This window comes from Amblyomma mixtum, chromosome 2 (genome assembly GCF_055824585.1).
Source record: "Amblyomma mixtum isolate Tamu chromosome 2, ASM5582458v1, whole genome shotgun sequence".
Classification (NCBI taxonomy): domain Eukaryota; kingdom Metazoa; phylum Arthropoda; class Arachnida; order Ixodida; family Ixodidae; genus Amblyomma; species Amblyomma mixtum.
In genome coordinates this window covers 172,753,173-172,770,910 of record NC_143013.1, presented here as the reverse complement: position 1 = coordinate 172,770,910, position 17,738 = coordinate 172,753,173, and the positions used below count along the sequence as shown (strand labels likewise).

The 17,738-nt window shown below is 47.8% G+C and overlaps 1 protein-coding gene and 4 non-coding genes across 5 annotated transcripts; all 5 read left to right on the top strand.

The window, feature by feature from the left end:
• The first annotated feature begins 3 nt into the window (after positions 1 to 3).
• LOC149361652 (uncharacterized) lies at positions 4 to 1,254 on the top strand. Its single transcript, XM_089569560.1, has one exon. The coding sequence runs from the start codon at positions 4 to 6 to the stop codon at positions 1,252 to 1,254; it is 1,251 nt and encodes a 416-aa protein (XP_089425686.1).
• A 3,577-nt stretch (positions 1,255 to 4,831) lies between these two features.
• Positions 4,832 to 4,903, top strand: TRNAA-CGC (transfer RNA alanine (anticodon CGC)). Its single transcript has one exon. It is a non-coding gene; the product is annotated as a tRNA-Ala (tRNA).
• A 271-nt stretch (positions 4,904 to 5,174) lies between these two features.
• Positions 5,175 to 5,246, top strand: TRNAA-CGC (transfer RNA alanine (anticodon CGC)). Its single transcript has one exon. It is a non-coding gene; the product is annotated as a tRNA-Ala (tRNA).
• Positions 5,247 to 9,333: 4,087 nt separating this feature from the next.
• TRNAA-CGC (transfer RNA alanine (anticodon CGC)) lies at positions 9,334 to 9,405 on the top strand. The gene has a single exon. It is a non-coding gene; the product is annotated as a tRNA-Ala (tRNA).
• A 2,281-nt stretch (positions 9,406 to 11,686) lies between these two features.
• On the top strand, positions 11,687 to 11,758 carry TRNAA-CGC (transfer RNA alanine (anticodon CGC)). Its single transcript has one exon. It is a non-coding gene; the product is annotated as a tRNA-Ala (tRNA).
• Positions 11,759 to 17,738: the final 5,980 nt, after the last annotated feature.

Sequence of the window (17,738 nt, the reverse complement as noted above, 5' to 3'; positions counted from 1 at the left end):
ATCATGAGCTCCCACGGAGCGGCGATAGCGGCCGTTGCCGGCCGCGGAAACAGGTTTGCCAGCGACGCTGATAAGGACTACGAGATCGTTCTGCCTACCCTGCCCACCGGACGTGTTGTTTTAAACACGGTTTTTCTGCACGGCGACGTGCGTGTGCGACCCTACAGGGTCGAAGACTTCAGAGACGCCCTCGCTAACGTGGGTGCGCTCCCCGACGTCGTGGCGTTGGGGGCGTACCAGATTAACCACGTGTGGGCGGTAACCTTCAGCAGTGGGGATGCCGCAAAGAAACTGGCCGCCATGAAGGAGCTCGAGGTTAAGGGACGCCGCTGCATCGTCTTCGACCCAGAAGACCACCAGGTGAAGCTGCGCCTACACTGGATGTTGCACGGCGTCGCCGACGAGGACATCCGGACAGCTTTCGCGGCGTTCGGCAACGTGACCGAGGTCACCCGGGAGCGGTGGCGCTTCGCCGGCATGAAGGAGAAGGGGTCCACCACGAGGACCGTGCTGCTAAAGATGAAGCCTGGCATGAAGGTGGATGACCTACCCCACCAGGTTCGTGTCGCCGGCGAGTTGGCTCTCGTGGTGGTGCCCGGGCGGCCGATGCAGTGCCTGCGCTGCGGCGGGACGGGGCACGTGCGCCGTGATTGCAAGGTGCCCAGGTGCTCAAAGTGCCGTCGCTATGGACACTCCGAGGCTGACTGCGTGAGCACCTACGCGTCGGCTACCGGCCGTGTAGCGGCGAGCGACTCCGCAGAGCTCATGGACGTCGTCGAAGCGGAGGAAGCAGCGAGCGGTATTGACGACGCGGGCAAAACGGACGGGGTGGCGGTTCAGCCAGCTGTTGCAAGTAGCAACACCGACACGGCTGTCGCACAGGAAAGCGGGTCGCCAGCTGCTGACTCGCCTTCGACGCCAGTGGAAACGCCCAACGATGGAGCGAGCCCGCCCGTGCACGTGGACGTGGAACGCAAGGCGGCCAGCGAGAGCCACGACGACAAGGCCGACTCCCGCGTGAACGTCGGCGTGACTACACCTGCGAAGCGTTCGCACGCCGAGACCAAGGCCAACGGGGAGAAGGCAGCAGAGCCCAGCGTGGAGGAACCGCCGGCAAAGACGCCGCAAGCGCGACGGCCCAGCCTGCGGCCGCGCCCAAAGGTCCCGACTGACAAGCGTGGCGGCGACAAGGCGCCGCCTGACCAGGAGCACGTGCTCGCGCCGGGTGACACCGGCGGCGACGGCATCGTCTAGCGACATGCTGGACGCGAGAGGTAAGCACCATGCTTTCGGTCTCCTCTTCCTAAGTTAAAATGGCTTCTGCAACTCCGTTTAAAGTCGCCACCCTAAACGTTAGAGGCCTGGCAGGTAAAAGAGAACAAAGCCAGCTGTACAGACTTATAACGGAGCAAGATATTGATATACTGGCAGTGCAGGAGACTAAAGTCGATGGTGAGGAAGAGACCGGGAGCATGGTGCGACGTTTCACGTCTAGGCATTTTGCCGTCGTTAGCCATGCTGTAGGCACATCGGCTGGCTGTATTCTTTTTGTTAAGAAGTTGCCGGGAATAGCAGTACACGGTCATCATTCGTGCCTGTCGGGTCGATACGTGTCCATCGATTTTTCGCTCTGTAACATCGACTGGCGCATTGTTGGTCTGTATGCACCTAATGTGGTTGATGGCCGAGCCGCGTTTTTTGAAAGCGTCGATGAACGGCTTCGCATGGACAGGCAGCTCATTGTTATGGGCGATTACAACTGTGTTCTTAGTGCGCGCGACAAGACAAGCGTCCGAGGTTTCCGAGATAAAAGCACCGAAGTGTTGTTACGAATGATTGTGAACTGCAACCTCGAGGATGTAGCAGAGTGTCTTGAAGGAACGCGTGCTGTAAGGTACACACTATTCGAGGGCACAAGTCACGCACGGCTAGACCGAATTTATGCATGCGCGGAAACTGTCCCTAAATGCAATAGTTGTGTAGATCTGCCGGTTTCATTTTCTGACCACTGTTTGGTTCAATGCTGCATAGGATTCATTAAGAAGGGGAATGGTTTTTCATGGGAAATGTGGAAGTTAAATGACAAGCTACTCCAGGACGAATTTTATAACCGAGCTGTAAGGGAAGAAATAGCAAAAATAGAACCAAGTATAACATGAGGATTTGGCAGCAGTGGGAGCTCACTAAAGAAACTTTAAAATTAAAAGCAATAGAAAGAGCCACCTGTATACGTCATGAAGCAAAAAAAGAGGAAATGGAGCTAAAGGCACTGCTTCAGAAGATGACAAAACAAGAATGCCGAGCGCCTGGTAAATGGATAGAAGACATAAGAAAAACCAAACAAAAGTTACAGCTTATTGAAGAAGAACGTTATCGGGGAGCGCTGGTGAGGGCAAGGGCAGAAGACCTGGCCGCAGGGGAAGCGCCAACGAAACGAGCGCTTGGTTTAGAAAAAGCCCGTGCCGAAAGAAACCACATTAACGAAATAGAATGGAGAGGTGTTTCAAAAACGGACATCGAACATACCAAAGCAGCCTTTTTCGCGCATTACCAGGCGCTCTTCGCATTGCATCCGGTAGATGTTATCACATTTAAGGAGGCGTTTCTGGCCGAGATGCCGCGCCTGGACGACGAAACTAAAGACAGATTAGAGCAGGCGATAACTCAATTGGAAGTCGAGCAAGCAATAGAAAGTTTAAACCCAGGTAAGTCGCCTGGACCGGACGGGTTCAGCGCGGCATTCTACAAAGAATTTAACCATGTAATTTCCCCGGTCTTGACGGTCATCTTTAATGAAGCCTTTAAACTAAAATCACTGCCTCCGTCCTATGGCTCGTCCCATACTGTGCTGATTCCGAAAACGGACGACACAGACAGATTACGACTGGTAGCAGCATATCGACCCATAGCACTCACTAACGTCGAGTACAAAATTTACATGAAGGTTTTGGCACGAAGGTTGCAGACCGTGATCCATTTATTAGTTGGTCCGCATCAGACCTGCGGCATTAAAGGGCGGTCCATTTTTACAAATATCCACGTTGCGCGCAGTGTATTAGAATGCTGTGATGACACTAATGATCAGGTAGCTATACTCCAGATAGATTTAGAAAAGGCTTTTGACTGCGTTGCCCATGAACTTTTGTTTGCAGTATTAGGCCATGTTAACGTTGGTTCTGTTATTCGCGAGGGTGTGGCCCTGGCATACCGGAACTGCACGACGAGATTGATCGTTAACAAGAGTCTGGGGGCCCCCATTAGCGTGCAGCGTTCGGTGCGCCAGGGCTGTCCCCTTAGCCCCCTTTTATTTTGTATTTATGTGGAGACCCTTTGTTTAAAGATACTGAAAAACAGGAGTATTACCGGATTCAGATTACAAGCAGCCGAAGTGAAGCTCTTGGCGTACGCTGATGGCATTGCTGTGTTTGCCGTTGACGAGGGAGGCATAGCGAGGCTGTTCAATGTGTACGCGATTTCAGCCAAGCTACAGGCAGCGGGGTTAACTGGTCGAAGTGCCTCGGGCTTTGGCATGGAAGGTGGGCATCTACGCCTGAAAGGTTTGCTAGTGTGCCGTGGACGACAACACCAGATAAGTACTTGGGCGTTCCGCTCGATGCTTACCGTGACAGTGAACATTATTGGACAGGACCGGTCAAAGAGACACGGGAGCGAGCTGATAAGTGGAAAGGAACGACCTTGTCGATTTTCGCCAGAGCCACTGTTTGCAACCTGTTCTTTATCAGCAGGCTCTGGTACGTAATGCAGGTGTTGCACTGTTCACGGTTAAGTATTCAAAAGCTACACCGAATTTTCGCCGTCTTTATCTGGTCGTCTGAATGGGAGCGCTGCAGCCGGACCAACCTGTTCCGACGGGTACAAGACAGCGGGTTGGGATTGGGCCATTTGTTTTTGCGACAGCTGGTCAATCGTTTTTTTGTTTTTTCGGGACACAAGAGACCCTTTTTTTGCGTACCGTATGCCAAGTTAGGCTGCGGCATCTACTTCCAGAGTACATAGTCGGAACTGCTGAGGTGTATAGTAGGGTCACCGGTTTTTACCGGGAAATCTTTGCCAGTGTAAGGTTTCTTTCCCTGCGGTTTTCCAATGACTTTCTGTCCAGTGTGAAACGAAAGAAACTGTACCGTGCCTTGTGCGATGTAGTTTTCCCCGAGCCCTTGTACAGGGCCTTGTACAGTGGAGGCCCAGGCAAAGATGTTTTAAAGAGAGTTAAAAAAATGCAGGTGCCGCCTGGAACAAAAACCTTCTTTTTTAAGTTGCACACCGGGACTTTACCGGTTAAAAAATTTTTAGAGGGAAAGGAATTGTTTTACCCTGGGGATCTCACTGTTTAATTTGCAGAAAGCCGGAAACAATAGACCATGTATTTTTACACTGTTGGGAAGGGGTTTATTTTTGGGATGTATTGCAGCGAACATTAAAGAAAGAATTTCCACTAGACCCGTATGGCATCCGGTTCTTATGTGTTGAAAATGAGGATGGGGTGCCTTTCGATTTAATAATGCTGACAGGCCTCCACTGTATATGGCGCTCCAGAATGGCAGGCTGGCATTGTGACAGTGACGCAAGATCTGCCAGAATTTACTTTCGCGAAAGTATGGACATGTTTCTGGCCATTCAGAAAGCGGCTGCAGAGCCTCCAGAGTGGCTCTCAAGACTAGAGCCGCTCTGTACGTTGCGTGAATTTTAATTGGACGAAGCCAGATTTATGCTGGCTGACCACAAGTCATGTGTACATAGTTATTGTCTTTTGTTGATTGTTTGTGTTGTCCAGTTTTTTGTGTCAAAGCCAGGCAATAAAGAAAAAAAAAAGGGGGGTGTAGCTCAGTGGTAGAGCGCTCGCTTCGCATGTGAGAGACCCCGGGTTCAAACCCCGGCACCTCCACGGCTGTAAAGCTTTTCTTAGTTTTTTTTTACTCTTTGATTCACACATATACCGGACGGATCCACGCCGATTAGTGCTGAAAGGCTCGCTCTTGTGTCTAGGTAGCATACGACGGCAGGGAACAGAAGTTGCGCCGCTGTTGAAGCAATCGGGGAATCTTCGATAGTGACAGAGTTGTGAAGTCATGCGAAGAAGCCTTGTTTGTCGTGGGTTTGCAGGACGTACCCACAAAAAGTATGATTGGAGGAAATATGAGCGACCATGGTGTACAGGGGGTGTAGCTCAGTGGTAGAGCGCTCGCTTCGCATGTGAGAGGCCCCGGGTTCAAACCCCGGCACCTCCACGGCTGTAAAGCATTTCTTAGTTTTTTTTTACTCTTTGATTCACACATATACCGGACGGATCCACGCCGATTAGTGCTGAAAGGCTCGCTCTTGTGTCTAGGTAGCATACGACGGCAGGGAACAGAAGTTGCGCCACTGTTGAAGCAATCGGGGAATCTCCGATAGTGACAGAGTTGTGAAGTCATGCGAAGAAGCCTTGTTTGAAAGTTGAAAAGTTGAAAGTTGAAAGTTTATTGAGTAATACAATAAAATTTACAATTCTATACAGCGAGAGGTCCCATGGTACAAGACCGCGGGCGGGACCTCCCATGAAAATAAATTTCAATAAGCAACATAATATAAAATACACAACACAATAATTAGCGACGAAACAGAATAAATATAGGCACATAGTGTAATATTAGTTACTGAAATATTTAAATACAAACAATGTAATGCACGATAATGTAAAATAAAACACTCACAGATGCCGCGATACATAGAATCAATAACATAACAAAAAAATCACAAATTAAGAAGGAAAAGCTTTAGTTTGACCTTGAATAAAGAAAGCGTATTAGTTTGTTTGATGTCTATGTTCAAAGAATTCCAAAATGATACGGATGAAAAATGAAGGCATTGTTTCCCGTAGTTAGTTCTGACCTTAGGTAGTAAAAAGTTATTACGCAGCGCAAAACGAGTGACGGTGTTGCTCATGATCGTGCCGGGAGAAAATATGCTTAGCGGGAGATAATGATGAAGAATCTTAAAGAATAGGATACCAAGGTTGTAAAAATAAAGGGCTGAGATAGGTAGAACGTTTAAATCTATGAACAAAACGCGGGAGGGTGACATTCGAGGGGTATTGGTTATGATGCGCATGGCTTGCTTTTGCAGTTTTATTAAAGGCCAGAGATGAATATGATAGGCGTTACCCCAAGATGAGATACCGTAGTTTAAGTGGCTGTGGATGAATGCGTAGTAAAGAGATAATAAAGTTTGGACTGTAAAATAGCTTCGGGCTTTAATTAGTGCGCGTAATCCATAAGAAATTTTCTTGCACGTTTCAGCTACATGATGATGGAATTTTAAGTGAGGGTCAATGATAACACCAAGAAAAGAAACTCGATCTTGCGGTGAAATAGCAGCAGAATTGAGGTATAGAAGTGGTGTGATGGGCAATGACTTCTGAGGGGGATGGAAAATCTGAAAACAAGTTTTAGTGACGTTCACGGACAGGCGGTTAATGTGGCACCAACGCTCAAGAGAATTAAGGTCATTCTGTAGGTTAAGAATCAGCTGATTAATGTCCTGGTGCGATGATAGCATGGTAGAGTCATCTGCGTATAGTATACTATTGCAATTCTTTAAACAGGATGGTAAATCATTAATGTAGAGTAAAAACAATACAGGGCCAAGAATTGAGCCCTGTGGAACACCCTTGTTAATTAAAGCTATGTTAGATGTATGGTCATTAATAGAGACTATGTGCTGTCGGTCACAGAGAAAGCTCTTCAAGAGCATTAGGGGAGGTCCAGTGATACCATAAGATTCCAATTTGTGAAACAAGATGGAGTGATCAATGGAATCAAATGCTTTGCTAAAATCTATGTAAACTGCTCCTGAGAACATTCCTTTATCAATTGTTAGTCTAACGTAATCTATTAGAGACGCTATTGCAGTATCTGTAGATAGTCCGCGCCGAAAGCCGTGTTGACTATCTGTCAATATGTTAAATTTTTCAATATAACTAGACAACCTTACTTCAATTAGTTTTTCTAAAATTTTGTCAAAAAAAGGAAGAATTGCAATCGGACGATAATTATTTGGCAAAGCTGGATCGCCTTTTTTGAAGACCGGTATTATTTTCGCTATCTTGAGCTGCTTGGGATAACTGCCAGATTTAAAAACGAGATTGCAGATGTGGCTAAGGACTGGAGCAAGCAATGACCGGATACTTTTCACATGCTTTCCATGGATATTGTCAACGCCGGGGCCGGTCGTCTTTAAATTAGCAATTACAGATAGAACTTCGTCTGGACACGTGGGGGTAAGAAAAAAGGAGTGAGGGCAGCGCTCAAGAGAAGGTGTGCATAACGAAGAGATAGGATAATTAGGTGAATTGAAAAAATAATTGCTAAATGTATTCGCCATTTCCTCGGGATCAGATAAAGTAACACCACCGTGGAAAATAGATTTAACAACACTAGGTGACTTACGAATATTCAGAAATTCGTCAAGCAGCTGCCATTTTCGTTTAGAATTGTTAGTATGTGTGGATAACTGGTTTTCATAATAACATCGTTTAGCTTTCTTTAGAAGCGACGTTAGTACACTGGAATACCTTTTATATCTCAATTTAAGACGCAGATTGAACGGCTGGTGTTTAGTTTTCTTATACATGTTTTCTTTTTTCTTCAGAGAGTTTAACAGAGCAGTAGTTATCCATGGGGAAATGGGGGTAACATATTTTCTCGTGGATGATTGGAGCGATGTGCATTTATTGATTGCTGATGAAATTATTTTCGACAGCTCAAGTACAGCCACTTCTGGGTTCGAGAGACCCAAAATGTATGAAAGATCAGTATTAGATATGGCTTCAAAATATTTTCCGTTATCAAAAACTGACTTCCTCGTGGACATGTTGTTACTACAGCGAGATGATAGTGCGCAAAGAAATACCGGAAAATGATCAGTGACATCACATTCTATCACGCCAACCGGAGGAGCAGTGGGAAAATTCGAAAGAATATGATCAAGTAATGAATGCGAGCCATGGTCAGTACAACGCGTAGGCGTGCTATTTAAATTTGCATAACCATAGCTGTAGAAACAGGTCGTATAGTCGACACAGATGGGATTAGTCATGTCTAGCATATTGATATTAAAATCTCCCATAATGAAGACGTTTTTATTTTCGAGTGATAGTTTATGGAGTGCTAGTTCAAAAGCCCGGCAAAATTCAGACGCATCATTTGAAGGAGACCTATAAATAGCGCCGCATATAACCTTCTCTGTGCCATCAGTAGATCGGCAATCAATTTCTATCCAAACCGATTCGCATTTACTCACATTCAAACACAAATCAAGACGTCTTTTGTAAGCAATGTGCTTTGAAATGTAGATAGCCGAACCACCATAGGGGTTATAAACACGGTGTGCGTATTCGCATGAATAGCCAGGAAAAGCATACAAATCTTTATCAAGGGATGATAGCCAAGTTTCAGAAAATGAGATGATGGAAAATTGATGCTGAAGGGAAGTAAGCAAAGCGGTTATGTTATCGTAATTCTTCCGGAGGCTACGAGCATTGAAGTGGATGGCAGACAGACCTTTAGCTTCGGATAAGATCGAACGAGCATGTTCTGGGGAATATGATGCCATGATGGCGGTTAGAAAGATGTAGAACGTCAGCACCCGTATGTCTATTCACGGAAAATTTCAAGGTCGTCTACATTATTTATCCGAAAGACTGTGCTGTTCTGCTCCTTCCTAGCTAGAATAACACAGTTCGATGTCCACAAGAAGGCCCATTTGTTATCTTTCTTAAGCTTGTGAGCCTTCGAAAAAAGGTCCTTGTTGTCAGGTGAAAGATGCTCATTGACATAAACAGGAGCCTCCTGCGTTTGAGGGAAACCCAGGCATGTCGTTGTAGGATGTGTTTTCCTAGCTTTTGCCAGGAATTCCGCCTTCTTGTTTCGCGAAAGGAAACGAACAATTATGTTTTTTTCATTCTTGTTTCGTGTTGGAACCCTGTGCACGGTATCCAGATCTTCTGAATTTACGGGGCAGTCAATCTCGCTGCCGAGAGCCTCAACGATCTTGTTGCAATCTTCGCCCTGAGTCACAGGGACACCTCTAATTTCTAGATTGTTCAGACGCGAATATTGTTCCAGGTGGGCAACCCTGCGCACTAGGGCCTCATTGCTCTCGTGTAGTTTCTTGTTCTCTGCAGTAAGACTGGCGTTCCGATTCTTTATGGTTTCAAACTCGTTGCTCATGAACTCAAGAGATTTTTTCAGCTCTTCAACCTCATTTTGTCGTGGGTTTGCAGGACGTACCCACAAAAAGTATGATTGGAGGAAATATGAGCGACCATGGTGTACAGGGGGTGTAGCTCAGTGGTAGAGCGCTCGCTTCGCATGTGAGAGGCCCCGCGTTCAAACCCCGGCACCTCCACGGCTGTAAAGCTTTTCTTATTTTTTTTTTTACTCTTTGATTCACACATATACCGGACGGATCCACGCCGATTAGTGCTGAAAGGCTCGCTCTTGTGTCTAGGTAGCATACGACGGCAGGGAACAGAAGTTGCGCCGCTTTTTGAAGCAATCGGGGAATCTCCGATAGTGACAGAGTTGTGATGTCATGCGAAGAAGCCTTGTTTGTCGTGGGTTTGCAGGGCGTACCCACAAAAAGTATGATTGGGGGAAATATGAGCGACCATGGTGTACAGGGGGTGTAACTCAGTGATCCCATACAGTGCTAATCCCTAAATCCGATGACGCAGAAAAGTTAAAGCAGGTCACAGCATATCGTCCTATCGCCCTCACAAACGTAGATTATAAAGTTTTCGTGAAGATTTTAGCCCGTAGACTACAGTCAGTAATTCAGGATATAGTCGGTCCCCACCAGACGTGTGGGATCAAGGGACGCTCTATTGTTTCCAATATTCATAGAGCGAGGTGTGTGCTGGAATGTTGTGATAACACAAATAGCTGTGTAGCCATCCTTCAGCTAGATCTTGAGAAGGCATTCGATTGTGCTTCGCACGATATCCTGTTCTGCATACTCGACCGTGTGAATGTAGGGTCCATTATTTGCGAGGGAGTGGCCTTGGCGTACCGGACCTGCACGACAAGATTAATTGTAAATAAGAGTTTGGGGGCCCCCATTAGCTTGCAGCGTTCGGTGCGCCAGGGTTGTCCCCTCAGCCCTCTTCTATTCTGCATTTACATTGAAGCGTTCTGTTTGAATATCATGGAAAGTGAAAAAATTCGAGGCTTCCAGCTACAGACGGCAGAAGTTAAGCTGCTGGCTTATGCGGATGATGTCGCGGTGTTCACAGTGAACCGGGAAGGTATAACCGAGGCCGTGGCATGCGTAAAAGAATTCACCAAGATCACCGGTTGTAAAGTGAATTGGTCAAAGTCCCTGGGGCTTTGGCACGGAGAATGGCCAACGAAGCCCGGCAATTTTTGCAAACGTGTCCTGGGTGACGACCCCAGTAAAGTACTTAGGCGTCCCACTGGACGGTTATCACGATAGCGATTCGTACTGGAAAGCACAGACGCAAACCACGCGTGAAAAGGCGGAAAGGTGGAAAGGGCGACACCTTTCAATTTTCGCAAGGGCCACAGTGTGCAATCTGTTTTTGATGTCTAGGCTGTGGTACGTGATGCAAGTGTTGCATTGTGCAAGGATGAACGTACAGAGACTGCACCGCATCTTTGCCGTTTTTGTGTGGGCTGCGGACCGGGAACGCTGCAGCCGGACCAATTTGTTTAGGCGGGTGAAGGATGGCGGCCTGAGTCTGGGACACTTATTTCTGCGGCAGATTGTAAGCAGATTTTGTTTTGTGCGCGATGTAAGCGATCCGTTTTTGCGCACTGTGTGCCAATTAAGGCTCGGAAATGCACTGCCGGACTTTGTTGTCACAACCGAAAGTTTCTCGGGACGTATTTTTGGTTACTTTAGAGAGGTTGTCGCGAGTGTTCGATTCCTGTCTGTTCGATTTTCGTATGAATATTTATCTTCTGTTAGCAGGAAGAAGTTCTATAAAGATTTGTGCGATGTAGTTCGTCCACAACCTATGTACAGGGCCTTATACAATGGAGGCCTGGGACGCGACGTACTTAAGCGTGTGAAGGCGATGCAGGTGCCGCCGAGTGCAAAAACTTCTTTCTTTAAATTACATACCGGAACACTACCAGTAAAGGAATTCTTGGAAAGGAAGCAGTTATTTCTACCTTGGGGATCACACTGTTTAATTTGTAAACAACCAGAAACAATAGACCACGTTTTTTTGCACTGTTGGGAGGGGGTATACTTTTGGGACATCTTACAACGGACTTTAAAAAGGAATTTCCGCTCGACGCTCATGGTGTTCGGTACTTGCCTGTAGAGAGCGAGGATGGGACACCATTCGACCTCATTATGCTAATGGGCCTCCATTGTATTTGGCGCTCCAGAATGGCAGGATATCATCGCGATCCTGATGCACGGCCAGCACGGATCTATTTTCGGGAGTGCATGCATAAGTATATTGAAGTTCAGAAACTTGCTCCTGAAGCTCCCGAGTGGCTCGAAAGAGTCGAGCCTTTGGAGACGCTTAAGGAGTTTTAACGTGACGAAGCCACGCACCCCCAGGCGGATAGTGTTGTTAATTATTGCTCATTGTGCTCTGTAAGTGTATTTGTGTACTGTGGTTCTTGCCGAAGTCAGGCAATAAAGAAAAAAAAAGGGGGGTGTAGCTCAGTGGTAGAGCGCTCGCTTCGCATGTGAGAGGCCCCGGGTTCAAACCGCGGCACCTGCACGGCTGTAAAGCTTTTCTTAATTTTTTTTTTTACTCTTTGATTCACACATATACCGGACGGATCCACGTCGATTAGTGCTGAAAGGCTCGCTCTTGTGTCTAGGTAGTATACGACGGCAGGGAATAGAAGTTGCGCCGCTGTTGAAGCAATCGGGGAATCTCCGATAGTGACAGAGTTGTGATGTCATGCGAAGAAGCCTTGTTTGTCGTGGGTTTGCCGGACGTACCCACAAAATAGTATGATTGGAGGAAATATGAACGACCATGGTGTACAGGGGGTGTAGCTCAGTCATTCTACTTCCGGCCACCGAGCGTGACGGACGCAGGATCATGAGCTCCCACGGAGCGGCGACAACGGCCCTTGCCGGCCGCGGAAACAGGCTAGATTTAAAGGATGATAACGACTACCGGATTATTTTGCCGCAGCTGCCAACCGGGCGTGTCGTGTTAAACACGGTTTTCTTGCATGGTGACGTGCGTGCGAGGCCCTTTCGGGTCGAAGATTTTCATGAAGCCTTGGTCGAGCTCCCCGACGTGGTGGCTTTGGGGGCGTATCAGGTGAACCACGTATGGGCGGTGACTCTCAGTAGCGCGGAGGCAACGAAGCGCCTTCTCGCTTTTAAGGAGGTTCAGGTGAAAGACCGTCGGTGCATCATTATCAACCCAGAAAACCAACAGGTGAGACTGCGACTGCATTGGATGTTGCATGGCGTGGCAGATGAAGACATAAGGACGGCCCTCGCGGCATTCGGAACAGTTACCGAAGTCACTCGGGAGCGCTGGCGGGTTCAAGGTTTCCAACAGAAAGGGTCAACTACAAGAGCCGTGCTCATGAAGCTGAAAGCTGGCATGAAAGTGGACGACCTCCCGCACCAAATCCGAGTCGCGGGAGAGCTGGCTCTCGTTGTCGTGCCCGGAAGGCCAATGCAATGTCTGCGTTGTGGAGGCAAGGGCCACGTTCGCAGGGATTCCAAGGTACCGCTATGTACACAATGTAGACGGTACGGTCATGTTGTGGCGGACTGCGTGCGGACCTACGCAGCGGCGACAGGGTCGACGGCAAGGGACGAGTCGGTAGACCTGCTGATGGACGTAGACGAGGCTGAAGCTGCTGCGAAGGGTGCCGGAGGTGACGAAGGGCTGGCAGCGACGAAGCATTCATCGGTGTCCACGGGGGAAGAGAGCAAGGTGACCGACAGCGCGGAGACGCAGACTGCGGCAGCCGCATCTGCTGAGACAGCTGAAAGAGCGTCAACTGAGGGAGGGAGCCCTCAGCTTGACGAGTCGCTGAAACCAATGGACTGTGAGGCCACGACGCGGAAGGACAACACTATCGTGGCCAGTGTCTCCGGGCCCGCAAAACGCTCCCATGCACAGACCGACAGTGAAGAAGATATGGCAGCCGCGCCTAACGCAGAGGAGCCGCCTGCAAAAGCACCTCCAATACGACGACCACCTTTCAAGCCGCGGCCAAATGTCTTGACGCAAAGACGGCCGGCCGATAAGCCAGCACCGCAGCAGAGTGACCATGGTCCCCCCGATGACTCAGGGGCAAAAGACGGCGTCTAGCTTCGTGCTAGGTGTGAAAGGTAAGCACTATGCTTCCGGCCTCCTCTTTCGCTACCAAAATGTATCCGGAGTCGTGCCTTAATTTCACCACGCTTAATGTAAGGGGCATGAGCGGGAAGCGAAAGCAGAGTCAAGTGCTCCGCCTTTTGACGGACCGAGACATAGATGTTCTAACCGTTCAAGAAACCAAAGTGGAAGGGGAGGTGGAGACTGGAGGCATGGTGCAACGATTCACGTCGAGGTACTATGCAATTGTGAGCCATGCGATTGGCAACTCTGCTGGGTGTGTTGTGTTTGTGAAAAAGTTGCCGGGACTCGAAATACAGGCTTATTTTTCTTGTCAATCGGGGCGCTACGTAGTACGCGATTTTTTGTACTGCAACGTTGAGTGGCGTGTGCTATGCATTTATGCGCCAAATGTAGTGGAAGACAGGTCAACATTTTTGAGAACCTGCAACAGTATCTTCATTCTGAAAAACAAATAGTTTTCATGGGTGACTAACTGTGTTTTGAGCGCTCGCGATAAGAGTAGCACCCGTGCCTTCAGGGACAGAAGTACTGAGGTTTTAAATCAAATGATAGACGAATACGCCTTGGAAGATGTTGCCGAAAGCTTAGAGGGCGCACGCGATGTGCAGTACACGCACTTTCAAAGTGTCAGTAACGCGCGCCTCGACCGCATCTATATGTCACTTGATTTATTGCCGAAATGTCACAAGTACAATGTTTTGCCTGTGTCCTACTCTGACCACTGTGTAGTCGAGTGCTCTGTAGGATCGAAGAAGCGAAATAACAGCTTTTCGTGGGACCTAAGGAAACTAAACACTAACCTGCTAAGTGACAAAACTCACTGATGCCGTGGTATAAAAGATTAATAAAATAGAGACGGAGGGAAAAAACGAAGTCGGGTTGCAGTGGGAACTAGCGAAACAAGACATTAAAATGAAGGCTATAGAACGCTCCACCGTTCTAAGGCACGAAGAACGATTACAAGAAAGGCAGCTGGAAGTTATGCTAGAAAAATTATTAGCTCAAGAATGCAAACAACCGGGCATATTTATGGAAGACATCAAGAAAACAAAGCAAAAGCTGGAAATGTCACAAGTACAATGTTTTGCCTGTGTCCTACTCTGATCACTGTGTAGCCGAGTGCTCTGTAGGATCGAAGAAGCGAAATAACAGCTTTTCGTGGGACCTAAGGAAACTAAACACTAACCTGCTAAGTGACAAAACTCACTGATGCCGTGGTATAAAAGATTAATAAAATAGAGACGGAGGGAAAAAACGAAGTCGGGTTGCAGTGGGAACTAGCGAAACAAGACATTAAAATGAAGGCTATAGAAAAACGGTATCAGGGAGCGCTAGTTCGGGCGCGAGCGGCCGATTAGGTCGCGGGAGAAACGCCCACTAAGCGGGCGCTTGGAATGGAAAAGGAGCACGCTCGACGAAACCGGATTCACGAGGTAGAATGGGCAGGCACTTCAGTCTCCGATAACGATAGCATACAGCTGGCCTTCTTTGAACACTTTCAGACAATCTTCGCGCAACATGAAGTCGACTCGAATGCATTTAGAGATGAGTTTTTGAAAGATATGCCACGGCTGGATGACGAACAAAAAAATTTTAGAGCAGCAGATTACGCAGCAAGAAGTCGAACGCGCCATAGAAAGCTTAAACCCTGCAAATTCTCCAGGCCCGGATGGTTTAAGTGCTGTTTTTTATAAAGTGTTTAAGAGTGAATTAACCCCTCTGCTGTCGTCTTTATTTAACGAAGCCTGCAATCATAATGCTCTGCCTCCATCCTACGGTACGTCCCACACAGTACTTATTCCTAAAACAGATGACGCGCAGAAACTTAAACTGGTTACATCATATAGGCCCATCTCACTGACGAACGTCGATTACAAAATTTTTATGAAGGTGCTAGCTGCCAGACTTCAGGTGGTAATTAAAGAAATTGTTGGCCCTCATCAAACGTGTGGCATCAAGGGCGGTCTATTGCTTATAACATTCACAAAGCCAGAAGTGTGTTGGAGTGCTGTGACGCCCTTGGCGCCCGTGTAGCAGTTCTCCAACTAGATTTAGAAAAAGCTTTTGACTGTGTTGCACATGACATATTGTTTTCTATCCTTCATCAAGTTAATTTAGGCACTGTTATCACTGAGGGTGTGGCCTTGGCGTACAGAAATTGCACTACCAGGTTAATTGTTAACAAATCGTTGGGGGCCCCCATTAACGTTAAGCGTTCTGTTCGCCAGGGTTGCCCCCTCAGTCCTCTTTTATTTTGTATTTATATAGAAAATTTGTGTAAGCACATTATAAAAAATAATGCAGTTCAAGTATTTCGGCTACAGATGGCTGAAGTCAAGATCCTAGCATATGCAGATGATGTTGCTGTTTTTGGTGTGAGTCACGATAGCATTCGTAACGCGGTCGACGGGGTTAAGCGATTCAGCACTGTGACGGGGAGCAGGGTTCACTGGGGGAAGTGTGTGGGGTTCTGGCATGGACAGTGGCCAGTGACCCCGGAAATTTTTGCTAACGTGACCTGGCACACGAACCCTGTGAAATACTTGGGTGTCCCGCTGGACAATTACCGTGACAGCGAACCGTATTGGACACGGCAGGTGCAAGAAACACGCGAAAAGGCTGAAAAGTGGAAAGCGTCCTATCTATCTATATTTGCGAGAGCCACAGTGTGCAATCTGTTTTTCATCAGCAAACTGTGGTATGTGTTGCAAGTGATGCATTGTTCGCGAATTAATGTACAAAAGTTACATCGTATTTTTGCTGTTTTTGTGTGGGCCTCGGAATGGGAGAGGTGTACGCGAACCAATTTGTTCAGAAGAGTAAGGGATGGAGGACTCGGGCTTGGACATTTATTTGCGAAGCAATGGGTCAATAGATTATTGTTTTTGCGCGATGTGAATGATCCTTTTCTGCGCACAGTGTGCCAAGTAAGGCTCGCTAGGGCTTTGCCAGACTTTGTGATTTCGACTGAGTGTGTGACGGGCGGCATTTTTGGGTTTTTCAAGGAGATAGTTGCCAGCGTCCGATTTTTGAATGCTAGATTTTCAAAACAATATTTGAGTGATGTGAGCCGGAAAGATTTGTACAAGGATTTGTGTGACATCCTCTTTCCAGTGTCCCTGTACAGGGCCATGTACTGTGGAGGGCCGGGCTACAATGTATTGAAAAGGGTAAAGAAAATGAAGGTGCCACCGGGAGTCAAGAGTTTCTTCTTTAAGTTACACTCTGGAACTTTACCTGTGTAAACTTTTCTTGAGGCAAAACAGTTATTTCTTCCCTGGGGGTCGCATTGTCTCATATGCAAACAGCCGGAGACAATTGATCACGTCTTCTTGCACTGTTGGGAAGGGGTCTATTTTTGGGACATGCTGCAGAGGACTTTAAAGAAACAGCTTCCAATCCACTCATACGGAATAAGGTTTTTGCCAACCAAAAACGAGGATGGGGTTCCCTTCGACTTAGTCATGCTGGTGGGCCTCCACAGTATATGGCGCTCCCGCATGGCAGGGTATCATTGTGACCCTGACGCACGGCCAGCCCGTATGTATTTTAAAGAAAGTATGCACAGGTTTCTGGAAGAACAAAAGCTAATAGTGGAGGTTCCTGAGTGGTTACCAAGGCTGGAACCCCTCGTAACTTTAAGAGAATTTTAATCTAAGTCAGAACCACTCTTTGGGATCCTGGCTAACTCTGTATAGTGTATGTACATTTTATTATGTTCTGTTTTGTAATGTCGAAGCCCGGCAATAAAGAAAAAAAAGGGGTGTAGCTCAGTGGTAGAGCGCTTGCTTCGCATGTGAGAGGCCCCGAGTTACAACCCCGGCACCTCCAGGGCTGTAAAGCTATTTTTTACTCATTGATTTACACACATACGGAACAGATCCACGCCGATTAGTGCTGAAAGGCTCGCTTTTGTGTGTCGGTAGCCTACGGCTGTCGGGAATGAAAGTTGCACCGCTGTTGAGGCAACAGGGGTATCTCCGATAGTGACAGGGTTGTGATGTCATGCGAAGAAGCCTTGTTTGCCGTGGGTTTGCAGGACGTACCCACAAAAAGTATAATTGGAGGAAAAATGAGCGACCATGGTGTACAGGGGGTTTAGCTCAGTGACCGAGCCAGCGACTCTGACCTAGGAGAACCTTGACCAGAGCGGCGCCACACGACCGGCGTCCCTGCCCCAGCGAAGCGGCCACACGCCCAGACCGGAACCGAAGGAGACAAGGCGGAAGCCCCCAGAGTCGAGGAGCCGCCGGCAAAAACGACCCAAGGACGGCGGTCCTCCATCCGGCCACTACCAAATGTGTCAACGGAGAGAAGAGCCCTCGACAAACCGCCCCCGCAGCCAGGCCTGGCACCAGCACCGGATGACTCCGGTGTCAAT